Source organism: Ambystoma mexicanum, chromosome 10 (genome assembly GCF_040938575.1).
Source record: "Ambystoma mexicanum isolate Mex_15411 chromosome 10, UKY_AmexF1_1, whole genome shotgun sequence".
In the NCBI taxonomy this organism is placed as follows: Eukaryota; Metazoa; Chordata; class Amphibia; order Caudata; family Ambystomatidae; genus Ambystoma; species Ambystoma mexicanum.
Window position 1 is genome coordinate 1,491,890,340 of NC_090932.1, and position 26,979 is coordinate 1,491,917,318.

Sequence of the window (26,979 nt, forward strand, 5' to 3'; positions counted from 1 at the left end):
ACAGGACCAAAGTTCACGAACAGCTGAGACTTCTTCAGAAAACTCTTTGTGCGTGCAATGTAGAACTTCAGAGCACGAGCCACATCCAGTGAGTGCAAAGTCCTTTCAGCCGGCGACAAAGGTTTTGGAAAGAACACAGGCAACACCAAAGGCTCGTTGAGGTGGAATTCCGATGGAACCCTTGGCATGAAGGAGGGGTGTGTCCGCAGCATCACTCGTGTCGTTAAAAGTTAGATGGGGCTTATTACAGGATAGGGCCTGGATCACAACCACCCTCCTGGCAGAGTGGAGGGCCACGAGGAAAGCCATTTTGGCACGGGAGGAACTTGAGGTGGCTGATGCATAGGCTTGGAGGGCCCTCCCGCCCCCCCCCCCCCCCCACAGGAGCCTCATCAGTACCACATGGAGTTCCCAAGCCTGGGCAGGAGCCTTCACCGGCGGAAAAGATTGAAACAGTCCTTTGAGGAACTCATGGACGAGACGGTATGAACAAAGAAGATCGCCCTGGAGACCTGGTGTAGCGGGAGATAGCCGCCAGATACACTTTGATAGAGACGTGCGCCAGCCCTGCCTTGGCCTAGGACAACAAGTATGGAAAAATCTGCAGGGCCATGACCCGCAGAGGGTTGATCTTCTGCGACCGGCACCACATATAGCGAAACGCTTCCACTTGTACCCGTAGTACTCAGTCGATGATGCTCTGGCCTTGGCAAGGACCTACCTACAGTCCGCCGGCAACTCGTATACTCCAAACTCTAGGGCTGCAGGAGCCAAGCCCTCAGGTTCAGCGACCCTGGGTCGGGATGCAGGATTGTGCCTCCTTCTCTGGCGAGCAGATCCACAACCACTGGCAGCTTGACCGAGGCGACTATGACAGGCTGAGAAGGTCCAGGTACCAAATCTGCCTCGGCCCTGCCGGGGCGACTAGTATCATCCTGCATTAGCACTGCTTGAGTTGATTGATGACCCAGCAGGAGCGGCAGCACAGGAAACACGTATAGAAACACGTCCCCCATGCTCCTCGACTGGTGAATTTCTAGCATTTGAAGTTTGCTGCCGTCGCAAAAACAGATTTGGGGTCTGCCCCACTTGAAGATGCAGTCCACCTGATCCTGCTGGAGTTCCCAACTTGTGGCAGGAGTGCAGCTCCTTGCTGAGGGAGTCGGCCATGGTGTTCTTGACTCTCGCCAGGCGAAAGGGGATGAGAAAGATCTCTTGGTCGACGGCCCAGAGCCACAAGTCCTGCACCTCTCTGGATAGCGCTGGGAATGAGGTGCCCCCCCTGCTTCCTAATGTAGAACATTGTGGTTTTGTCCGTGAAGATCCTCACCACTTTGCCTTGAGGAACGGAAGGAATGACTTGACAGTCCAGAACACTGCCCGCAGCGCCAGGATATTAATGGGGAGATCCTTCTCATCCGGCAGCCACAGGCCTCTGGCGTGCAGACATCCGGGGCTCCCCAGCCCTCGAGGGAAGCGTCCGTGTTGACAGTCTCCTGGTATGGGGGTTCTGAAACCCTGTGCCCCGGGCGATGTTGGAGTGGACGCCCCACCACCTTAATCGCCCAACAGAACTCGTCGAGAGGGATCTTGTCTGCAAAGCTTCCAGGCACTTGTTTCCAGTGAGCATCCACAAACTCCTGAAGAGGTCGCATCTGTAACCTGCAGAGCCGGGTAAGGTAGTTGCACAAAGACATCAAGCTGAGCAGCAACGTGACTGTCCGCACCATGGCGGTCTTTACCGACAACAGCCGCTGTACCTTCCCCGGAATGGCCGCTACCTTCTCCCCTGAGGGTGATGCCAGGAATGAGACCGTGTTGAGCCTGGCTCCCAGTAACAGTGCGTTCTGCGATGGAATCGAGCAGGACTTTGGATAATTTACGGAGAACCACAGATCCCTCAGCAGCTGGACCGTCCTTTCCATGCATCCGATGGCCAATTCCCTTGACTTGGCCCTGATGAGCCAGTCATCAAGGTACGTGTACATGTGTATCACCTGTAGACGTAGATGGGCCGCAACTGGCGCCAGGCACTTCGTAAACACCCTGGCAGCCAATTTCAGGCCAAAAGGGAGGGTCTTGAATTCATAGTGCTTGCCTCTCACCACGAAGTGTAGGAACTTCTGATGCTTCCTGTGGAAGGGGACGTGAAAGTATGTGTCCTCAAGATCCAGCGATGTCAAGAAGTTTTTCCTCCAGTTGGCCGAGCACGTGCGGCAAAGGTGAACATCCTGAATTTTATGGGACTGGAGGCATTTGTTGAAATGCCGCAGGCCTAGAATGGGCCTCCAGCCTCCTGTCTTTTTCTTTACTAAGTTGTATCTGGAGTAGACTCCGGAGTCCTCTTGGAATTAGCTTCATCGCCCCCTTTCGTAGCATGTCCCGTACCTCCTGCAGGCGCTGAGGGATGTGCTGTACTTGCCGGGTCACCGGAGGGATCAGAGGACACCTTTGCTGAAACTCCAGGATCTGTGTGGGCGAGAGCGTCCAGCACCCGTCAGATCTTCTAACCGCTGACAAAACTCACCAGCCAGCTACCCACCCACTGGGGTGCATGGGTGGGGCCCAACATCCTGGCGGGTTCCGCCCTGCTTCGGTGCCTGCGTCTCGCCTTGGGAGAGACGGCGGCACTGGCCACCTCCACCGAAAGCCTTTGGAGCGGTCTCTTTAGGCCTATTGGGTCATGGATCGGGAGGGTCGACGGTATGAGGAACTTCCACCGAAATCCTTCGCCGATCTGCTGGACCTTCTGCCGGATGCGTGAAAGGAAGGGCAGTGCTGCTGAAGAGTGCCCAGGGCACGAGCCGTCTCCTTATCAGTCTTCATGGCCTGCAAAGACTAGTGCAGGGTCTTCCCGAAGAGGTTATGCCCGAAGGGCATGTCCAGTACTATTGTCTGGACCGCCGGGCGGAAGTTGGTGGCCTTCAGCCAGCCTCAACGCCGGAGGTAGACACTGTTCCCCATCGGTCGGAAACCTGTGGCGGCGATGTACAGGACCACTGTCATACCTGGCCAGAACGGCCAGAACGTTGGCCGCCTTGACTGTCGACGCCAGAGTAGATAATCCTTCTCCCCATGGCGTCCAACTTCTTGCGTTTCCGTCCCCCACGTCCTCATGGATCGTGTATATGGACTCCTGGTCTACATCCGTTCCTTGGAGCATGACTTGTCCCGAAGACCTCTCGGCCCCCCCACACTCCTTTGCATCCTGAGGGGTTGGATTTGGGCTTGGCTCCAGCATCCTCTTTTCTGGTGTCCTCTCCACAGCCCTGGTCAAGGCCTCCCGCCTCGGGGGCAGGGACACTCTGGGCGCAGCCAGGGCTACCTTGACTGGGTCAGCCTCTTTGGCTTTTAAAAGCGGCCGCTACCATCTCGATCGTCGACGATTTTTCCTGTACCACCTGGGCCTTCTTAGGCAGGTCTGTCACTTTTTATTGCACCTTAGGCTTCTCAGCTTCTCCCGCAGCTTCTCCCGTTGGCTGATTTCCTCTTTGAGAAGGAGCTGGATCGATGGCTGTAGATGGAGGCAGATGGTGAGGTTGATCGCGCCTTGCCCATTGTGGGACCCAGCTTCAGCGCCGAAACCAAACGGAAATGGACTTGCGATGCTTGGCCTGGTCTTGGGCGCCCACAAAGAAATTCGAAGCCGGCTCCTAGGACCGGCTGGTCCTGGGTGAGGCATACCCCTGCTTGGGGCACGGGGTAGAGGCTTTGGCGCCGAGTCACGCCGCCAGTCTACTGTGACCATCTTTCATGGTTCTCTTGCTGACCGCGAGGCAGATCTCGCAATCTCCTTCTCGGTGGTCTGGGTGGAGACAAAGGCACTGAAGGGGTTTACCCTCTACAAACCAGCTCCATAGTCCACCACTGGAACAGAGTTTGAAAAGGGAGCTTCCCCCTTTCTTCTCTTCCAACATGGTCCAGAGTGCAGTGTAGGCCTGATGGCCTTCTGGAACTTCAGACGAAAACTTGACGATCCTTGCCCTTGAGGGGCGCCGAATTTCACTGACAAACTGATCCCTGCTTGTCGGCCGATGTAGAGAAAGAGCACACAGGCTCTGACAGAAATAGTAATTTTTCCTCGAAATAGTGCGAAAAACAAAATAGCTCACATAGCAACACTCGAGGACTCCCAACACTTGAACGTGCAGTAAAAATCTGAAGACGGCTGTCAGAAGAGGGGCTTGGGGAGAGGGCAGTCATTGGCTGGGGGGAGTATGACCCACAGTTCAGTGATTGGGTTAGAGGAGAAATACATGGCAAAGTGAAACTTTTTTCTTTTACTGAGGATTCCCGGTCTGACGACAAGGATTATTCATGAGCATGTGAATCCATGCCAGACCCCATGCTGGAGAAGAACAAGTTACTCTTACCTGGTAACGTTCTTTCGATGGGATGGTCCGACGAAGTATTCCATATCTATGACAGTAATCACTGCAGCACGGCTGCAGTGATTACCGACAGATATGGAATACGTCGGAGGACCCAATGCCCTCGAAATATATTTCCTAAATTCTTGTGTGCAGTTTGAATGTTCCCTCTCCTCACTATTGAAAATCATGTCCCTGTCTTTTTTCAGACAGACCAGAATGCCAAGAAACCAAACAAATGTAGTGAAGCATGTATAAAGTCCAAGAGAGTAACAGAAAGCAAGTCATCCCCCTACCAGCAGTGGTTGGTTAGTCTGAATTGAATTAAAAGCATGACACCCCCCCCTTCTAAAAAGGAAAGGGAACATTAGTTTTACTGTACACGTTTTCTAGTAGTACAAAACAATTGAGAAAACCACACCATTTACAAAAACATTTCAATATAAAGACTTGGGTAAATTCAACTAAAACAAAGCGTGCACTATTAACAAGGACATCTTTTAGATTGTACTGCAAGTGTTACATTGGAAAGATTGACACAAATATTCTTTTTAGAAAATTGCAAACAATGGGTGCTTTTCATATTGTGTTGGAGAATTTATTTTGAATATCAATAGTCTAAGGTAGTTTATCACTATATAGTGAATTGATAATGTGAACAGACCAGAATCCTTTAACAAAGGCTATTGTACAAATGCAGAGTTGGTTGTGTATAACGCAAATTAAGATTCACAATAACCAGTTACCAATCACATTTCTAAATCTAAAACTGATCACTCAAAAAATAAAATAAAAAAAAACACTATTTTAATCACCCAGGACTACACTGCTGGTATACGGATAATGCCTCATTATGTACTTGGGCAATTTGAAAAATAAATTTGTCAATGGGAAAGAAAATGGTTTTACATAAATATTGCTTCTCTTCAAGGTTGTCTTACAATTTGCTGAAAACATCAACATTGTTTACTGTATACATAAATGTTTGAACTTTGCTCTTTCATAAACTGACTCCAACATTTTAAAAACATTCATGTGAAAAACATTAAACCACTGTACACTAAATTGGAACTTATCTGTACAGCAGATCTACACGAAGAATATGTTGACCAGTTGAAGTGGAATTTTAAAAAACTGACCCAAGTCAATCATTTATTAAAAAATAAAAGTATCTGAAATGGTCATGCTAACAACCGAGCATCCCTGATTTGTTCCTGTTCAATTGCAGACTTAAATTAAAGATACTTTGTTTAAAAATGTAAGAAATTTAAAATTCTGATATTAAAGATTTCTGCAGTACAGAAATGAATGTGTAGAAAGTGTGGAACCAATGTACAAACAGATAAAAAAACACTCCATCTGAAGTTCACATGTCAAAAACTGTATAAAAATTAAAAGAAATAAACATCGACATGGGACTACCATACTTTCCCAATTTTATACAAGTACACTGTCACTATAAATGGGATCCAAAGAAACACTTTTGTAGATCGAATTTGGAAAGTCTTAACTGCGACTTTGGGTGAGAATGATTAATCAGCATGAGTGCTGAATTTTGTTTTGTTTGGCAAGGCTGGTGTTTGAGGTGGTTCAGGGAGTAGAAGGCAGGATGATTTTGCTGCCTGAAAACCCATTTTATTTTTTTACAAAAAGATAAAAGTGTATGCTTGTGTCTAGACAGGTCCCATTCAACCACAGGAAGAAAAAAAAACAGGTTTAGTGCATGCTTCTTTTTTGCTGGTTTCTTGGAGAGTTCTTTAGCACTTCTCTTAATCGAAGATACAGCCCTGTGGATTCCGCCATATTGTCATATTCAAATGGTGTTATACCAACTGCAAATTTACTCATGTCGGGAACGTAGATATTTGCTGATTCCACATTGCAATCTGTTTCTGCTGGTTCGCCGGTCTGTCCATTTTCCACACAGGTGATTGTTGTAGCCACATTCTCCGTTAACGTGGAATCGGGAATAGAAGTTGATTCTTCATCCATTATGCTATGTAAAAAATCTTCTATTTTAGGACTATTTCTAGGAAGTTCAGTTTTAGATACCTGAATGCACACATCAGGGCCTTGTAGATCCACAGTCGACATCTCTTCGGTGGATGCTCTTCCATCTGCAATATTGGCCAAAGTGTTCCTACCTGGGGAAGATGCAACAGAATTTACAGTGACGGGAGTATCAGGAGGAATATCAGAATCACTGTTCGTACTCTCTGACTGCTCTAGTGCAGCCCAAATTAATCGCTGTTGCTCCTCAAGTTCTTCTATAGTTAAGGTATCATCATCCATGTCAGGTAACTTTGGCTGCGATACTAAACGTACTTGGTCATAAGTAGGAGAGTCAGCAGGAGTCAAAGGTGGTGTACCTTTGGGAAGAGGTGGGGGAGTGGGAGTAGGTGGGGGACGAGGAGTAAAGTTAGGAGGAGTGGATGGAGGTGTTCCTTGTGGTAAAGGTGGAGGAGTTCCAATAAAGGGAGATCCTGGAGGCAATGGTGGTTGAAATTGAAAACCTCCACAGGATTGAGAAGTATTAGGCACTTCCACATCTAAAATTTAGGAGAATGGTTTGATTAATAGTGTACATTTATTCATCATGTTCCTTAATTCAACGCTAAACTTGTAAACAATTTCCACAACTTAATTGTATTTCTATAAACTATTGATATTTAACCGTTTGGCATCAGCAGTATAAATAACCTATTTACAGATTACCCGATACCAGTGGGATCCAATCTGCAGTGATTTGGAATATGACATGGCTTAATTTTAGCACCACCATTTAACAATCTAAAATCTGATGCCATGCAAATGCTTAATGAAGCTGAATATCAAATAATTTCAGTAACAAAAAAATGAATTCCTTCATAATTGGATATGGACATCTCATTTGAATACACACTACATATTCAACAAAACTGCAAGGGCAATTTGTTAAAAATGACTCCATGCCGAGGGTCAAAGCACAACAGATTGGTTTGAACGTAAAACCAAACTGCTTCAGAATTGACGTTTTATATAAATGTAAACATGAACAGCATGGCTAGGACTAGTTACGGTGAAGTGCCTAAAAGATGTTGACAAAAACAAAGCATAAAATGAGAGGGTGAATAGGGATGTGTGGTGGGAAGGGAACTCCTTTTCAACATATAGAGGGACTTCACTTGAGGCGAAGACCCCATTAAAAGGTTAGTAGGTTGTGTCACAGAGTGTTTCGGAATATTAAGGTGCAAGAACATACTGGGAGGTGGTGAGTGAATCAGACAGGAAAGAACAATTTAAACCAGGAGGATTTAGAACAAATTAGGAAATAAATTGACAGTTCGGTGCACATGTGAGGTACTCATTGTCACTTGAACAAGAACAAAAACATGCATAAATTAATAAAATGAATTAACTGGGGTGCAGTTGTATGATTATTTAAAATTATGAACAAAGCCTGCATCCATTTTAGAACTGGTAGTGCTTGCAAGTATTATATAGTACAGTTCAACTGAAAAATTACTTACTAGGAATGTTCTTTCTATGGATTATTCCCCCAGATTCCTCAGCTGGACAGATATCCCCCAGCAAAGTGGATCTCAGAAAATCACAACAGGGGGCAGTGTGCGGATAGACTGCACCTTACATGGCTCTAGCGCTCAGCGACTCAGACATAAGTCTCCATACATATCACACTCACTACGCCCCTTTACCTTAGTTCCCCAACTTTATCCGCCCCACCTCTGTGCTTCGTGTTAGGACAGTTTTTCTAAAGCCCAGCTTAGTAAAAGCATTCAACTGAGACAGTACAAGACTCCACTCTTAGTATAAGGCTGTACCACCCGAGTATATGACAGCATAGAAAGAGCAGCAAGGCTCATGTTCGGAGCGAAAGAGGAATGTATAATCAGTACAAAGAAATAGTACACATGTTCCGAAGAAACACTGAAAAACTATGTATTGTAAAAATAAAGGTTTTATTTAAATACAAATAGACCAAGGTAAATCTTAGGTAAATGAGTACTATCCTGGGTTCCTGCCTAAAAGTGTGATCCTGGAAGCTGAAGTAGTCGACCACTGGAACCAAAACCGAACGATGATTAAGAAAATGCGGCTTAGATGATTTCCAGCGACTGGAGAGTCTGCTGTGTAACCAGAGCCTGCGTTTAACCTTCCTTCCAATTGACCGTGGGACTCCGAAAACAACGACCCCAACCCAGAACCTGGTGAGACCCACTAGACTCAGGACTGCATTTCGAGCCGTCCGATGTTGTGCTGCAACCTTGCAGGGCTGCAATACCCCAATACTGTAGGACCTCAAGCCACTGGCGATGTATGGTATTCCGAAATTCTGAATCTCGCTCAAACTTCCAGAGGCATGATTCAAGTCCGAAAAGTCCCCTCACCAGAGTGCTGGACCTTACAAATGATGAAAATCTGACCAATGATATTCTGTCTTCTCCCGGCTCCTGAAAAAGGTGCCAAATCCACACAGCCATGACCAGCCACAAAGAAACTCTTGTCTGAAGTCTTCTGTGTTGATCACTGCTGAAAAACCCCATTCAGGGTCCCGTCTTCTGTCCACCTGACAAGCAATGCAGTGCCTGGGTTTTTAACTGCAGATCGTTAAGTCCCTGCTTTGGCATCCCCTTTTGTGCCGAGTAGTCCATATGAAGAAAATCTTGTTTAGAGCCTTCCCCGCGATTCCTGCTGCAAAAGTCCTTCTAAAGTCAATGGCTGGGTTTTTGGCAGCATCTCCTGAAGTTTCCTTGCTGGAACTCTTCTTCACAGATCAGGTACTGTGCCTGCTTGGGCATTTACGTACCTTAAGCCTGAATGATGCTTGTGTATCCTTAGGGTGCTGCTGTGCTGGGAAGGCCACGCATCCAGTTCAGCCAGGCCCACTGCTGGAACCCTCCTAGGGTGTCTTCCGTGAATCCCCTGGACCCTCAACTAACTTTTAAAGTAAAATACTTACTTGTTTGCCCAGTCTTCCTCTGCAACTCTGACTTTACCTGCAACTGAGCATTATCTCACCCTACTTACTGCTGGCTCCTAGACCAATAGGGTACCTCTTCTGCCTCAGAAAACATACTAGAATTGTTAAGGGCTGGATAATTTAAGGGGTCTGCCTTTTAAAGTAAAACAAGTGTTGAAAAGTGTACTTCCTTGTAACAAGAGTTAGTTGATAACTTTAAACTGAGTGAATAGTTACAAAAAGATAATACTTACCTATGCTCTGCCACGCTGAAAGGTATATATAGTATTTACTTAACTTGATCATAATAAATCTGACAGCATGCCCTTGAAACCCAACCAGCTGAGTGCAAGCCTGACCGATCCAGTTGTTTAGAGGCGTGCTCAGCTGAGCCTGCCCCACCATATAGTTCTATGTCACCATGCTTTATATAAAGGGTGGCTGACAGGACTCTGGACGCACTCTTTCCTGAATTTCCTGCGCCTGTGTTCCTGATTTTCCACATTCATCTTGTCAGATTCCAGATCCCCCTGCAAAGCCAAAGCATAGCTGATTCCACATCCCGCTGCAAGGCCAAAACATTGCTGACAATCCCAGCAAGGCCTCAATCTGGAGACCCCAGATCTAAAAATCCCAATAACCCAAGGGAAAGCTGTGGTGTTCTTTTGGAAAGCATCCTGAAATGAGATCAGCTTTTTGCCCACTAACTGCATACCCGCTGCAACCCGCTGAGGCATTGCTGTGCTGCAACCAGACCTTTGCCCAGCTGTCTTTTACCAGGAGAGTCCGCTGTCCGGTGACCCGAGCCCTGGAGTCCAGAACCCAGTTGACTGTCAAATCCCAAATTTAAGAGCGGACTGTGAGTATCCACATCCCATCACACATAGTGTACCCCATCTTGATGTGCGTCTTTGTTCCACTATCTAAGTAATCCTATACATAAATTGGTAACTTGTTTAAACTGTAAGAATTCTCAGTGCATCTTGTCATTATCTCCACGCATTAGCGCTACTTTCTTATTCCTTTTTGTCCTGCCTAGATCATAAATCCTTAGTCATATTTTGAGTAATCAATGTAATTTCGCATAAGGTTGAACACTTGGGTGACAGGGTTGATGTCGCAAATCAACCTTGGATCTTACTGTATCCATCTTTATCAATATAGTCTTGATAATCTAGTTTAAGTCAACCCAGTACTTTTCTCAGCTGATTTTCTTTCCTATTTCACAGTTCATTTTACCCAAATCAAACCTTTTTCTATCTTGTCCAATACAACCCCGATGTACTGGAGCTGTTGGGAAGGTGTCGGATGCGACTTTTTGAAATTGAGGGAGAAGGTGAGGCCAAGATGATCCATCGCTTGTTCGGGAGAATGCGCTCTGATCAGCCAGTTGTCCAGATAGGGGTAGACGTAAATCCTGCCCTCGCCTCAGATACACTGCTACTACCCCCATTAGCTTGGTGAAGACCCTCGGGGTAGAGGTCAATCCGAATGGCAGGACCCTAAACTGAAAGTGCGAGTTGCCAGCCGCAAACCTCAGGGAATTTCTGTGCTTTGGATGAATCGACACATGAAAATAATCATTGTGTAGGTCCAGGGACACCAACCAATCCTGAGGTTCAAGGGCCTGAAAGACCTGAGAAAGAGGGAACATCATGAACTTGACCTTCCCGAGTAGTTTGTACAACCAATGCAAGTCCAAGATGGGCCTCAGGCACCAGTCTGTCTTTGGAAAAAAATAAATATGGGGAATACCATCCCTTGTTCCTCTCCGCTACAGACACCAGTTCTATAGCACCTTTCTCCAACAAGGTCAAGATTTTATGCACAAGGAGCGGGTCCAGAAGCTTCAAAGAAATAGTCCCCGGTGGATTGTCGTGAGGCTGCTTTAGGAAGGGAAGGCAGTAGCCATGGGCTATTGTATCCAGAACCCACATATCCAAGTAATAGCTTGCCATTCTTAGAGATGCTGAAATAGCCTGCTCCGCCAACGGAGAATCATGGAACATGGCCTCATAGTTTTGGAGCGGCTGCGGGAGCACCTGAAGGCAAAGAGGCAGCTGCTTGAGTGGCTTTGGCACCTCCATTTCCCCATCCACCACAGGACTTTTACGTTGACCCCTTTGACTGGCGGCTTCTCTCATTCTACCAAAAGAGGAGTAGTAACGAAAAGAACCCGCCCCCCCCCCCTCCCCCTCCACTGTTGTCCCCTAGGACGAAAAGGCAGAAGTTGACGCACAGCTGCGCCCAAAGACTTAGCAGCAGCTTTGGAGGTCTGCAACCTCTCAAGACTCATCAGCCTTGCTGCCAAACAAATGTGCGCCATCAAAGGGCATGTTCAGAAGACGGGCCTGTACATCCGGAGCAAAACCAGACTTCCGCAACCACGCAAACCTGCGTATAACTGTGCTTGCAGCCATGGACCGGCTAACCCCGTCGGCCGTGTCCAACCCAGACTGAAGGGATTCACACATGGCACCCTTGCCATCCTGCACGAGAGCAAGGAACCCATCCCTTCCCCCCTCGGGAATATGCTCAGCTGCTAGGGAGACAATTCCACAGAGTGTGTGAAAATCTTGCCAAGGCTCAGGTGGAGTTGGCTGACTTAAGCGCCATACTCCCCGCAGAAAATACCTTGCATGCCCAACCATCGAAGCAATTGTCATCGTTATCAGGAGGGATGGTAGGGTACGCCACCTGCGTAGAGTTGGCTGTAGCCGCCCGAACCACCAAACTCTCGGGAGTGTGGTGAGTAGATAGGTAGCTGGGGTCGCTACTGGAAGGGCAGTATTTTTTAGTCAATGACTTGTTGACCGCCGGAAGAGTCTCCAGGGTCTGTCAAGTAGACACCACCCTTTTTGGCAAAGCCAAATGAAAAGGCAACACTGGGTCAGTGGATGGACCCTGATCCAAAATATATGTTGGGTCACCCTGATCAAATGCAACCAGAGGACTGGACCAACCAAGATATTCAGTCACCCTAGACATCAACCTCCTATAGGAGGATTCAGCATGAGTCCCAGGCTCAGGCCTGCCAAACTCCACCTCCGGATGTGTGTCCAGGCCACTGGCATCATGCAATGACTGACGTAACTCCTCCAATTGACTGTCACCGGAAAAGACAGGAGCCTCAGTAGACTCTACAGGCTCAAACTCCAAATCTGACCGCTCCTCATACATATCATGCAGAGAATGAAAGAACTCCTGCCTAGGGACAGGAGTGGGCCTGGAATCTACAACAGGCTTCACTGTCTTGGATTTAGCCTTTCTCGGAGGATCCACAGTACCAGGGACATCAACCGGCAAATTCTGGCCAAATGGCCCCGAAGAAGCAGACTGCTTCAACGAATGCTCCGAAGGCTGGCGCGAAGGCAAATCACTGACCGCCCACTCGACGGACAGGGTGCCGACTGAGTCGACGCAGACCTCGAGCCCTCACCAGATTTCTGCTGTTTCGCTGGGGACGAAGACTGAGACCTGGATCGAGCAAGTATCTGGCGATCAACCGGAGCCTTGTCCGAACAGGACCTTGCCGGCTCCCGATGTTTATTGCGTCGAAGACCCGGGCCCAAAGGCGCGCGAGCATCGGACCGAGACCGTTCCCTGCCGGCTTCTTCCGAAAGCCCAGACAGAACAGCGCCCTGGGATTGAAAAATCACCAGCATTTGCTCCCTGAAGGCCTCCCACTACTCAGGAGTCGAGGATTTAGTGGGACAAGGCACTTTCCTTGCGGTGCCATCCTCGGACGAGGACAGGGAAGACGACCATTGACGCCGCTTCCGGGAGCGCCGAGACGAGGCTGAGTGGCGGGACTCATTCCGGGATCGATATCCCGGGACTCCTTCCGATGAGTCATCCCTCGAATTGTCAGAAATACCCGCAGCTTTTCAGGACTTACTAGGTTTAGACACCCGACATACCTGTAATTTCCCCTTACGCTCCCGCAAGGATTTAGCAGTCAACAACTGGCACTTCGAGCCGTCGTCGGTATCATGACTTCACCCAGACAACACAAGCAGATGCGGTGCGGGTCTGTAATCGACATATTGGATTTACAGTCCCTGCAAGTCTTTAAGCCAGACCGCGGAGTCGGAGGGGTAGATGAAGAAGAAATGTTTTCAAAGAGATCACACGAGGCGCGCAGAGTTCTCGAAGCAAACACGTTTGTGGAAAAAACAGAACTGAGGCAACGGGTGCCATGCGTCCTATTTATAACATCCCGTGACGTCACCCTCGTCGGAGGCCTTCGAGGGACATCGATCCAACGCCATCGATGCAGGACACCCTCTGCCAGAAAAATTTCCAAAGCAGCATGGCTGTGGACATTCCATGTCGAAGATGTGGAATACATTGAAGGACACAATCCATTCGAAAGCAAGCTACAGACAAAGAGGCAAGTACCCCAGAACAGTACCTTGGGTTAGAAGAGGATCCAGCTGGCTTCTGTCTTGGTTACTTTGTTGCAGATCCTGTGTTCCTGGGCCTCAGTCGTTGGGACAAGAGGGAGGATGTCTGGAGGACTCCTGAACAGCTGTTCGGAGGTCAGCAGCAGCTACGGCTCTTTTCAATTCAGCAGCACTTCACATTTTCAGCTATCGGTAAATAGTACCACCGCGGATCTTGGACACCAGTTGGGCTTCCTTGAGTCCAGCACTCTGGTGAGGTGACTCGAGCTTGGGTCATCCTGCGTCGGTAGTGTCCTCAGGAGACTTCTGGAGCTTTTGGCCGGCTTACAGACATTGCACTAGACTACGGATTTCTTGACCCTTGGCACTCAGTTGCACCAACAGCAAAGAAGTACAGCCAGTTGGGGAAGGTCTTCCAGCAAAGTTTGTCTCTGGTTAGTTGGTCCCACTAACCCAAGGGAAGAAGTTGTCCTTTCCGGAGCTTCTCTTGTCGATCAGAAAAAGGAGCTTCAGCACAGCAGCAGGGCTTCACCGGGCAGTTCAACGGTCCAGGAGGCTGCAGCAAGCTTCAGTCACGGTTTCTTATACGGGTTGTTCTTCCCAGTGGTCGACTGTCTTCAGTCCAAGAAGCCTCGATTTTTAAGCAGGTTCCTCCCATTCATGCGCAGCCTAGCTGTCACTCACAGCAGGGTGGCTGTGCCAGCCAATCAGCACTGGGTGCATTCAGGTTTCCCTGGAGACGAAGGACAGGGGAGTTTCAGGCACCTCCCTCACTTTCTGCCCTTGCAGACACACTGGAGCCAGAGGCGGGTTTCAGTACTGAAGCCCACCAAAGGCAAAATGAACAAAGGATTCAAACATGGCTTGGTGCGCAGAGTAAAACCCAAGAAAGACCTCAAACAAGAAATGGTGAAAAAAGAAGACGTGTGCCATTTTGACACAATAGTCACCCATGGTTGGTATACTGCAGCTGAGCATTCAGCCTGCGGTAGAAACGCACAATGGTAGGAAAATTAAACAACTGCAACCAGTCATTAAAAGTAGTGAGGGTAACAAAAAAATGTTACATGAGCAAGTAGGAAAGGTGACTACTAAGTAACCCCCCAGCACTCCACGTAAAATGGGGTGTGCTGGACCTACAAAGAGAAAAGGCAAGTAAAGTCAATTTCACTTTACTATTCTTGGGAACTGTAGTTCCAAGAAAAGGTATTCAAACCTTAAGAGAAATCTAAAGGAATTATCTGTGACACTGCACAGAGGGTGCTGTGTGTCACCATACAAAAAGTAGATGCCTATGGAGTTTTTCAGACTCCAAAAACAAGGAAAACACAATCCAAACCAGATCAAACATACATGAGTGAGAAAAAGGTCACTCACTCCAGGGTAAAATAAAACATTTCTTAAGTCCAGCAGAAGAGCTGGGGGTGTCCAAGGTTGAAGGGAATTAACACAACTGAAAATTCTACCCAACAGTTACAGTTCAGATGAATGTCTAGAATCTGTCCCGATGGACAGATTTTAGGAGGTCTCCCTAGTTCTGAACTGGGAGCTCTGAGAGGTTAGCCAAAAGGCAATCCAGGTATTTGGATTTGCGGGCAAGGCTTAGTTCGGTACACTGAGTGGGGTCAGAGGCCCTCAATGAGTACATCTAGTATGACCCACAATAATTTGATTTAGACCATCAAGTAAAACAAATATTTATTACAGGCCTTCTAAATACAAATCTACATCAGATGTTTATTAGGTTTATATAGCACTTTAATCCAAAGCGTTTTACAATATAACAAATTACAATAATGAAAGAAGCATATTTACAATCATGAAACAAACCAGTGAGACAATATTTAGAACAATTTACATAGATGGAGGAGGAGAGGGAAGGGTGAGGAGGAAGGGAGAGAAGGTAGTAAGGGGAGGGAGTGAGGAGGAAGGCGAAGGGAGGAGGAGATAGGAGGGGGACAGGGCAGCTGGAAAGGAGAGCTTGTAGGGAGGGGGGCCAAGAAGGGCTTTCAAGGAGGTGCAGAAGGAGGAGTAGGTGGAGATGGAGCAGATTGAGAGAGGTAAGGAATTCCAATGAAGGGGGGCCAAGAGCTGAAAGGAACGGAAGCGTGATGAGACACATGGGGAAGGGGGTACAGTGAGTAAGAAGAGGTCAGCAGAGCGGAGAGAACGGGTAGGAGTGTAAAATGAGAGCAGAGAAGAGATATGGGGGAGCGAGGTCATGGAAAGATTTGAAAACCAGACAGAGGAATTGAAATTTAAGTTGGGAGAGGTAGGGAAGCCGGCCAAGGTGGGAGAGAGGATGAAATAGAGTCGCGGGGACCGAGGAGACAGTGTACAGATAGAGGAGTGGTAGATGGATTTGAAGGGGGCCAGATAAGAGACAGGGAGTACAAAGAGGAGAGAAGAGCAGTAGAAGGGACGGGAGAAAATGAGGGAGGAGATTAATAGTTTAGAAGCATGGAAGGTGAGGGAGTAGCGGATCTTGCGAATGTTGAAGAGATGGTGACGACAGGCACGAGAGGCGAGGGAGATATGGTGGGAGAGGGAGGAGTCGAGTTAGAGGCCAAGATTGCGAGCATGGGAAGAGGGAAGAGTTGGGGAGATTGGAAGGGGGGCTTGGGGGGAGTGGATGAAAGGAGAGGGGGTAGAGGAAAGTGAGTTAGAAGGAAAGAAAAGGACTTCCCTTCTTGTCAGTGTTGAGGGAAAGAAAGTAGTATGACATCCAGTTTTTGATGGCCGTAAGGTAGGAAAATATATTGCGATGGAGGTCAGGTGTGAAAGAAGAGAAGAAGAGATAGAGTTGGGAGTCGTCAGCATAGAAATGGTGAGAAATTCCAAAAGAAGAGATGACGGGGGTGAGAAGGGAGGTATAAAGATAATAGAAAAGGGCCGAGTACAGAGCCCTGGGGGACACCGTATTCCAAGGGGAAGTTGGAGGAAGTGCGGCCGCCCCAGGAGACAGCAAAGGAACGATTGGAGAGGCAGGAGGAGAGCCAGGTGAGGACAGAGCCTTTGAAGCCAAAGGAGGAAAGAGTACTGAGGAGTAAGGGGTGTTCTATGTTATCAAAGGCAGCAGACAGTTCAAGGAGGATGGAATTGAGGATTGCTTAGCGTACCGAGCAGTGAGGAGGGAATTGAGCACATGAGTAAGAGCAGTCTCAGTGGAGTGTTTAGGGCGGAAACCAGATTGAGAGGGGGGAGGAGAGTGTGAGTGGATACAAAAGCTGAGAGTTGAGAGTAGGCTACGCGCTCAAGGAGCTTAGAGAGGAGGGGGAGAAGGGAGATAGTACAAAAGTTGGAAGCAAGAAGAGGGTTAGGAGAAGTTTTCTTCAGGATGGGAATGATAGTAGCGTGTTTGAAAGCTGAAGGAAAGGCGGCAGAGGAGAGACAAATGTTGAAGAAAGTAGTTAGGTAGTGAATAAGGAGGGGGTAGATTTTTGGAATAAGGGGTGCGGGAAGGGGATCAGAGGTGGCAGCAGTAGGGTGAGTTTTGGACAGAAGACGCAGGATGGATTGATAGGAGAGAAGTTAGACATGCTAGCGGAGAGGGAGGAGGGGAGTAGGAAGGGGAGGCGAGGATGTTTTGGCGTAGAGAGAATTTTGGATGAGAAGAAGTTGGCAAAATCAGAGGGAGAGAGAGAGAGAGAAGAGTTGGCAGATGGATCAGGAGGGGAAAGAAGGCGAGAGAGGGTTTGAAAAATACAGCGTGGGTGTGAGGCTTGTGAGTGGAGAAGGTTAGAGTAGTAGGAGCGTTTGGCTGATTTGAGACAAGAGTTGTAGAGGGAGTGATAAGAAACAGGAGGATTGGTTAGTCAGACAAGGGGATTTGAGCCAACGTTGTTCCAGGTGACGGAGGAGACGACGCATGGACAGAAGGTGACGGGACAGCCAGGGTTGGGAAGGTTTGCGAGAAGGGTGGAAGGCAGTAAAAGGGTAGAGTTGGTTGAGACTGGTGGATATAGAGGAAGACGGAGGAGAGGGCGTCATTGGCCGAGAGAGAGGAGAATTCCTAGAGAGGGGCAAGGGAAGAAGAGCAGGAGTGGAAGAAGAGTGAAGGGTTAAAGTTTCAGAGATTGCGACGAGAGAAGGAGGGAAGGGAAGGAGAGGGGGAAGACAAAGAAGAGGGGGGGAGTAAGGGAGAAAGAGTAAGGCATGGTCAGAGAGATAGTTGGCAAGAGAAGAAACAGATGAGGAGGAGTAGGTTGAGATAAAGATGAGCTCGAGAGTGGAGCCAGAGGAGTAGGTAGGAGGAGTAGGGAGGAGAGAGGAGATAGGAATCAAGTAAGGAGAGGGGAAAGATGTAGAGGCGTTGGAGAAGGGAAGGTTGAAATCACAGAACTGTGTGAGGAGTGGGGGTGGGGGAAATGAGGTGATCAAGGGCTTCATAAAAAGAAGAGGGGTCCAGGAGGTCTGTAAATAATTCAAAAGGAGATTGCGTGAGGGTAAGTGAAGGATTTGAATAGATATTCGAAGGAAGAGAAGGTTGGGAGAGATAGGGTGGGGGAAGATGAAAGACATTTAGGGTGGTAGATGAGACTGATGCCGCCACCGCGACCAGAGGGGCGTGAGACATGAGAGAAAGAGGAAGAGGGGGTGGTGAGAGCAGCAGGAATAGTGGAGATGATGAGGGGGATGCAAGTTTCTGTGATGCAAAAGAAGTGAAGGTTGAGTCGGAAGAACAAGTCAAGTACTGCAGCAGTCTTATTGCAGATGGATCTGGCATTCCAGAGTGCAATATTAATGATACTGGAGGGTTTGACAATAGGAAGGTAAATGAGGTTAGGGCGAAGAGGGAGAGTGTGAGAGGGGAGGGGAGGACAAGGGATGGGGCAGACAGGAGGATGAGGAAGGGAAAGGTGGAGGGGAAGGAAGAGGGGGAGAGGAGGGTGATCGAGGAGGGGAGAGACAGACAAAGCGCATGACAAGAGGGGAAATGGAGTACGGGGCAAGTGGTCTCAGCAGGAGAGCATCACAGACAAGGTACAGTGCAAAGCAGTTCGGGAAGGGAGAGGCTAACAGGGCAGGGTTGGATGAGGCGCTGCAGAGGAGGGGTAGGTAGCCTCAGCAGGAGTGCATCCACAGACTGTACGATGAGCACAGGTGGTGCTGGGAGGGGTGAGGAGAGTATGAGGCAGATAGGATGAGATGGGCGAGTCCTTGAATAGTAGCAGTAGGTAGCCTCAGCAGCAGTGTGTCTACAGGCAGATAAGTGATTGGAGCAGTTTCCGGAGCAGGAAGCATGAGGCCCTGAAGAGGAGGAGAGGGGTAGGCCCAAGGAGGTCCGGAATACTGCAGGCAGCGCAGGAGGGGTAAGTAGCCTCAGTAGCAGAGCGCCCGTAGAGAGACCAAGCGTAGACGGGGGAGTGGGTGGTCTCAGCAGCAGAGTGTCACAGACAGTTAAGTGATTGCAGCAGGATCCAGGGAGGGGAGGATGGATGAGTCACCAAGTAGGAGGAGTGAGTAGTTTCAGCAGAAGGTCATCCATAGACAGTGAGTGCAGCAGGTTCCGGGGCAGGAAGGAAGAGGCCCAGAAGAGGGGGAGTGAGGTCAGCCAGAGGAGGGGCTGAGTTACCGCAGGCAGTGCACAATGGAGGAAGATGGGAGAGGAGTAGTGTGGACACAGCACCAACGGCCACCGGTCTTGAGAAGGAATCTCAGAACATGCAGGCGCCTGACCCGGCTGGACAGGGGGACGGGCAGACCCACAATGGCACAGAGCAAAGCGCAGCCCCTCTCCTCACAAATGGGCCCACTCAGCTCTTGCAGTAACAGGCCAAGCGAAGTGAAGCATGCAGGTGGAGGGAAAGCCCAGAGGCTAGGCGGTCAGGGGCAGCCTCGGCGGATAGGAGACCTGCCCGGCACTTAAGCAGCCTCTTGGGAGCGAATATCAGACGATGCAGCAATCCGTTGCAGCAAGGCGCCTCAAGCACAGCCCCAGCCCTTACAAATGGGCCCACGCAGCATTTGCCTATACAGGCCTAGCAAGGAGACGCAGGTAGGGAGAGATAAAGCCCAGAGGCTAGGTGGGCAGGGGGAGCCTTAGGGGGCGGCGTAGCAAAAAAGATCAGGAATTTGAAACCTGCACCAGCACTTAGGCAGCCTCCTGGGAGCAAGAACAGAAGATGCAGCAATCCGTTGCAGCAGGCGCCGCAGGGGAGGTTCCGTGTTATGATGGGAATGAGGTTCCTACCTCAGTACGGCCACAGTAGCCGATCTCTCTCCAGCCTGCACCGGTGCTCGAGCAGCCACCTGGGAGAGTGAGATCAGGTAGAGCAGCAGGTTGTAGCAGCGAGGCACCATAGGGATGATCAACAGTCTAGGAGGTATAAGCTCCACCCTCAGTACAGCCGCACTAGTTGAGCACCACTTCAACCTGTGTCAGCAAGCGAGCAGCCTCAGTCAAGGGTCAAGTGGAGCTGTGATCCAAAGTGTGAAGGCACTGCATGGAAGGCGTTGCCGTGGGTGAAAGGTTACCACCCTGAGACCAGCGGCTGCAGCCGTAACGCCCCGACTAGCCTGTGCCAACACAAGGCAGTCACCAACAGTACAGCCGCGGGAGTCGTGGCGCCTCTCAAACGTCAGGAGCACAGCCCGGGCAGATCGCTGTGCAAGAATCGGTCGGTGAACAGACCAGAATAGAAAGCACAGCTGCAGTGACTGGGTGGTCGGGGTGGAATAGGCAGGCAGTCGACTTTGTTAAAGGCAGGAGGCGGCTGGAATATTCCAGCAGTGAAGAGGGCCGTTGGTGATTGTGAGCTCTAAGGCTCCTGCTCGTAGCAGAGCACGGGAAAAGGCCAACGGCTGAGGGAAGGGTGGAGAAAAGGTAGTAGGAAGGTGCAATGCAGGAGGAGATCAGAGTCGTAGGTCCTCCCAGGCTAGAGAGTCAGGATCAGAGAAGCGGGAGGTGAGGAGACGACGGATCAGGCAGCAGAGATTCTGCACCCCCTGGTGGTGAATGATAACTTATAACAGATAACTTAATCAGCAAAGCAGCCAAGTATTTTAGATGCAGAACATTGGAACCAGATCTCAAGAGAATGCCCTAACTTAAGTCGTCCAAACCCCAAAATGAATGGGGCCTTGTACCCAGAAGTCGCAGGAGCCATAATGTTTCGCACCAGAATGAGGTCTCTGTAGATGGGATTCAATAGGCTTGAGTTGGTGATCGTTTTAAAGTTCTACTACTATTTTACCAGAGGGAAGGACGTTCCTCCTTTCTTCCAACCCCAACACTAACCCAGTGGCATGATACACGACTCTTGTTCGACGACCAAAGTGGAATGGAATGAGCAGACAATGGGACTTGTTTCCAATGTTATCCTATGGGGACAGGCACACTCGTTACTGACCTGCCTCAAACCTCTGCACGCCTAACCCCCCCCCCCCCCCCAAACTCAGATTTTCCCAGATGACTTTGTGGATCATCTGGGGGCTCGCTCTTCCTCAGTTTGTTCCAGTGAGAGGTGCCCAGGAGTTGCAGGTTCGAGGATTCTTCTGGTTGAATGGAAAAGCAGGATGCAACCCTTCTCCGAGATGAAATGCAGACTCCACCAACGTAGACTCCTTCAGGACAATTCACGGTTTGGAGAAAGTTGAGTTCCAGCAATGGCCTGAGCACACAGGCGACGACAGGCATCTTTCCAGTCGCAGTCACAGCAACTGGTCCAGGACAGGTTCCCTTGACGGAGGAAAGTTGAAATTCGGATAGAAGGCTATTTGTAACACAAGCTGACAACCACCAAAGTGTCGGACTTCAATTTGGAATAGCGATTGTTCTGGCATGGTCGCCCACGCGAGACCTGGCCAGTCAAGCCAGGACTAGAGTACACATCCAAAGGCTCTGAATAGCTGGATCCTCGAGAAGGCATTGAGGCAAGTTGGTCCCACTAGTTCAAGGGCTGTACTGCTCAGGGCCTTCAGAGATAAAGGCTTCACCGGGCTAGCTACTGGGACACTTCAGTATTCATCTTCGAAGGCTGCTTTTCTTCGAGGGATTCTTAAAACCAACAATGATCTGAAGAAATGGCTGTAGTGGTCCTCTTATCCAAAATCCGAGCTGGACGCATGTCCAAGCCCACCACAATGGTAAGGATCTGCACCATTCAAACAGTCCAATCAGGTACACACAGGTACAGGTACAGGTACAGGGACACACACACACACACACACTTTCCCCGGTAAGTGCATGACCTTAAAAGGACTTTCCTAACCCGCAAAATACAATATAGCCAAACAACAAGTGAAAATCTCACGCCACAGCCCTTTTAGAACACTAGGTATGTTTGGTAGCCATATGCAGTAACTGCTAATGTGCACACCAAAAATATATATAGCCGCTGCCACTAGGTTGTCTATATGCACATATAAAAGTGTAAAAAGCTAGGGCAATACAAAAGCATCCCACCTTGCACTATGTTGTGTGCAATGTTAAAAATAGAAGACTTCAAAAGGGAAATCCATTTTCCTAGTACTGCTAGGACTAATCTGTTTCCCCAAAACATGTGAGCAAAATGCAAGGTAAGAGAAGCTGAAGGGAACTATAAAAAGGAAAGTTGCACAAATAAAAGCTTTGCCAACAAAAGCCTGCTCCTTTGTTCATCCATTGAGGATCGTCCGACGCAGCCTGACCGTGGTGACTCCCATTGCAACCAGTCTTCACTCCCTGGTGGTGTTCTGAGGTCGCCTGTTCTCTAGAGTCATCGTTTCCTCCCAAGGGTGTTCAACAGAAGGTTCCTGGAACCGGTATTCAAGCACCACAACCGACAGACTAAACCACGAAGCCAAAAGTGACCTGGGCATCCCACGAGAGGACCAAGCACAGAAGAACATCTCCCCAAAGGAATCCAGAATTGCAACAGTGATTGCTGAAGACAGAGCAGGCATGTAAGTTACTATACACGTTTTCCTCCCTCCCATCCCCCTGGTTTCAATAGGGTTCCATAGGCGTAGTCCTATCCCTATGTCACTCTTTCCTGACCCACATCTGTGGAGATCTGGTCAAGGATCCCCTAGGCCTATCCTAGTGTAGTGAGTTACTTGCCTGAGCTTTCTTTAGCTTTCTGAACTTTGAGTCATAACCACTGGCATCATCCAATAACACAGTACACCTTGCTGAAAAGTGTAACCTTGGAACGGATGACTTTAGGGCACAAGGCTCCCAAACCATCCCAGGGCAGGACTTACGAAGTGTTGGGGAAATGTTTTATGGTTGCTCTAAAGGGTTTCTACTGAAATATAAGCTTCTGACTACTTACCTGTTTTACACTGGTTATTGAATCAAGTGCTTTTGAGAGGTTTCATTTTTGATTAGAGTGTATTTTAAAGGCTTAATAAATCATGGTATATTTTTTAATTTACCTGCCCAACTGGAATGATCAGTGTTTTGGGTGGACTCATGGTAGCCCTAGACGAGTCGCACCCCTCCCAAGTCTAAGCCTTGCCACTCTGCCATCTACTTCGATTGGGTTTGGATAGAGGTCAGTGTTTACCCTGTCCATTATAGCAGAATGGCCTCCCAAAATCCACCCAAGGGTAGCTTTTGGAAATCCACCATTACACACTTCCTGAAGCAGAGCAGTTTAGGTTCAGATTCGGAATATACAATGTGACTGAAGTACTGCTTGGATCTGCACTACGAACCTATCGCCACAAAATCAGAGGCAATCACAATAGTGCTCTTCCCTGTACTCAGAATAGACATGATACCGATGTTCAGGACTCTGGGTTCCATTGAACATTACTTGCTACCATCTGAACAGCTCCCTCATTCTGAGAAACCTGCAAAGGACCAATAGGTAGAGTCTGCGACTACAATTTGCTCAAGCCTTAGTTTTCTTACACCAGTGTGTCATGGTCTGCACACTCCTTTGGCTATTGAGGCACCAATCGAGGATCCAATTCCGGCTCAAGTAGCCGATTTGTACCACAGCATCAGGATGTTCTTCTGAACCCCCATACTTGGGTATGATATTACAGGAAGGTTAAACTAACATCTGTTAAACCAGACCATAGCACAGGTACTTTTTTGCATTGAGAAGCCCCTGAGGGTAACCTTTCAATCATTTAACTTTCAGCTGGTTAGTCACAAGATTTAGGCATGACAATACACGCAAGGAAGCTTTAACTACCCAGGTTTGCAGTTTAAACGGATGGATGAAGGAAATCAGATTGTGCACCTCAATCCAGGAGCCCTGAAATTCAGAAACATACTTGGGAGAGAAAGCTTCAAAGATTGTCCCATCATTAGATATTTAACAGTATACACCACAAATGTTTAATTAGTGTGCAGAGAAAGGGCAATAAAAACAAAAAAGGCTAATTTGTGCCAAGTGTACAGATGTATAAACAAGCAAACCACCTGAATCAATATCCATATCAACTGGGGATGGGATGCGGTCAGAGGTTTTCTGCTTTTTTATTTCAGAAGGACTCGACTGGGATGCTGAAGTTCTTTTGTTGCTTGATGGACTTTGCTAATGAAAAAAATAAAGAAGACTTTCATACATCTCAGATACACCAAAAACAAATCCTACCCATTATGGAAACTTGACTTTTGCAAATCCACAAAATCGTGCACATCCACCAACAGGATGGTTACTGAGGAAGGTGAAAACATTTCTGCACCACCACATGCGTTACTCATGCATGGTGCATTTGAGAGAAACTGTGGAAGAATCAAACAGAGCAACTGACAATGTACACTTTTGAAATAGGAGATGCATTTGTATTTTGTTGTAATTGTGTGCGAAATATATGGCATTTATTCTTTTCTTAATCCAAATAAAGAACGATTGAGTTGAACGAAGTACTCCTAATCAGACAAAGAAGAAAGTTCAAGTCGATGTGTGTGGTCAATCTCAAGTCACAAACATGCCCAATATATTCTTTGAAAACAAACCAGAAGTTGTATTCTCAATTCCAGATCTAATGTAAAGTGTAGCCATATATCTGTGCATCAAAAAAAAAATCCTCAACTTTCAAGGAGGCATATAATTCAGTTGGTAAATGTTAGGTAGAAGTTAATTTTTGTGCAATGCTCTCCCCTCTCGTGAGGCTCCCAGCACTTTTTGCTGCGTTCAGATTTTTGATCAATTTTCCTGAGTGAGTGGGACCCTGTTTCCACTCTCAGTCACTTACTTTATTTCTGAGAACCTTTTTCAACTCTTGTAGTGGTACTTTTCAGAGTAATGCTTTCCTCCACCTTTTAAGGCATCTGCAATTTATTATCACAGCACACAACACCTTCTGTGCAGTGTTGCTGGGAGCTCTGAGCTGCCGTTTTATTTTCATGCGGATACTTTTGTCCTACCCATCTTTATTTTGTGGAATCAGAACACCCCACCTTATGTGGAGGGCTGAGGTGACAATGTACCCCTTTTTCCACTTCTCCTGCAACTTTCTAGTTACAGTGACAAGTTAACCTGAGTAGCTGGTGTTAGGTAAGATTGTCATATCAGTGATCAATCTTCCAGATCTGTGTCAACCCCAGAACATTTTGCTTTGACTAGGCAACTATTTTACCTTGTCCCTAGGTAAAGGGGAATGGTTTTCCCCCCTCTCACCTAGTCCTTTATTCTTTTTAGGGGTGACCCTTCTATAGCTTTCCATAGTGTATGGTTGAAGTATAGTTTCCTACACCATTTGGGCCTAGGCTGGGTTGGCCTTTGGGCTCCCCTATTAATTTCTATTTCATATAAATGTGTGGAACTAAAGTTCCCAAGTATCAAGAGGGATTTTCATCCCCCTTTACATTATATATATTGAGCCAGCACACCCCACCTTATGTGGAGTGCAGGAAAGATACAATGTATCCCCTTTCTTACTTACCTGGTAGCTTTGTTACAATTGCGAGTTTTACATGAATTGCTGGTGGCAATGATTTTACCTTTATGACTTTTAGTCTATTACTTGCAGGCTGTTAATTCAGTTGTTTCTAAAATGGTGGGCTCCTTCCTTTTTCGGCATTTCTAGTGTGCTTGCTGTTTGAGGTCTTCCCCTGCCATTCTAGGTTGGAGCGACCTCACTGGAAGTTTTGTCTTCAACGGGAATCATTTAGATTCCCTGGCCAGGCTCCAGAGTGTCTGGAAAGGCAGGAAGCAAGGGGGGAGTCCAAAACTCTGCAGCCCTTTGTGTTCTACCTTGCCTGAAAGGAAACAACTACCAGTGGGAGGCTGGCTGTCCTGAATGGACAGCAAGGCCGTCCCTTGCAGTAAAACGCAGGGAGAGAATGCAGAGGTTATGCTGTAGTTCCTGATAAAAACTCCGAACCTGGAAGCTGCTGACAAGTCAACCACTTGAACCAGATCCAAAGGGGAATATGGAGACCACAGCTGAGAATTTCCAGTGACTGCAGAGCCTGCTGTGCAACCGAAGCCGGATGTAGCCCTTCCTTCCAAACTACCTGGGGACTCCGAAAACTACTACCCCGACCCAGTGCCTGGTGACATCCACTAAACTGAAGACCTGCATTTTGAGCCACCCCACATTGTGCTGCGACCTTGCAAGGTTGCAATATCCCAATACGCTGGTACCTCAAGCCAGTGTGCGGCACACAGTATTCCAAATCGAGCTGAAACTTTGATGGCAGAGATGTGAATAGAGTCTGAAAAGTCCCCTCAGAGTGCTGGACCTTGCAAGTGACGAGAATCCAACCAGCGATATTTCAGTCTTCTTCTGGCTCCTGAAAAGGGCACCAAAACCACAGAGCTGCATCAAACCGCGAAGAAACTCTTGCCTGGAGCCTTTTCCGCTGATCCCTAGTGCAAAATCCCTTCCCAAGTCCTGTCTTCCATCTTCATGACCATCCTTCTGTACAAGCCAACCCCCAGACTTGCATGCATGGTTTGAATGGTGATCGGATGTTGTTGGGACAGTTTTTTCTAAATTCACCCAAAGGCACTTTATAACACTATGTCTTGCGGAATACAGAAACTCCATCTCTTAGTAGAAGGCTGTACTACTCTAATGAAGTGGTAGCCATGACAGAGCAGCCAGGCTTATTTTAGGAGGGGGGAAAGGGCTGTAGGAAGGTACAAAAGAACAAGTTACTTACCAACTGGTAACGTTCTTTCAACTGGATGTTCCTCCAACGTATTCCACATCTTTGACATATAATGTCCACAGCTGTGTACTTCGGACATTTTTCAGCAGAGGGCGTCCTGCGTCGAAGACGTTGGGTCGATGGCCCTCGAAGGCCTCAGTCGAGGGTGACGTCACTGAATGTTATAAATAGGACGCACAG

At 48.0% G+C, this 26,979-nt stretch overlaps 1 protein-coding gene across 3 annotated transcripts in view; it reads right to left on the bottom strand.

The window, feature by feature from the left end:
- Positions 1-4,943: 4,943 nt before the first annotated feature.
- ZCCHC8 (zinc finger CCHC-type containing 8) overlaps positions 4,944-26,979 on the bottom strand; it is a 723,649-nt gene continuing 701,613 nt past the window's right edge. For 2 of the 3 annotated variants that reach the window (XM_069619619.1, XM_069619620.1), the window contains exons 13-14: positions 24,097-24,211; positions 5,490-6,919 (exon numbers count right to left, since the gene is read on the bottom strand). In XM_069619619.1, coding sequence (XP_069475720.1) covers positions 6,087-6,919; positions 24,097-24,211 — 948 coding nt within the window. In that variant the 3' untranslated portion in view covers positions 5,490-6,086. Of the gene's footprint in view, positions 6,920-24,096; positions 24,212-26,979 lie in introns of all 3 variants that reach the window. The other variant, XM_069619621.1, reaches the window with a different exon arrangement.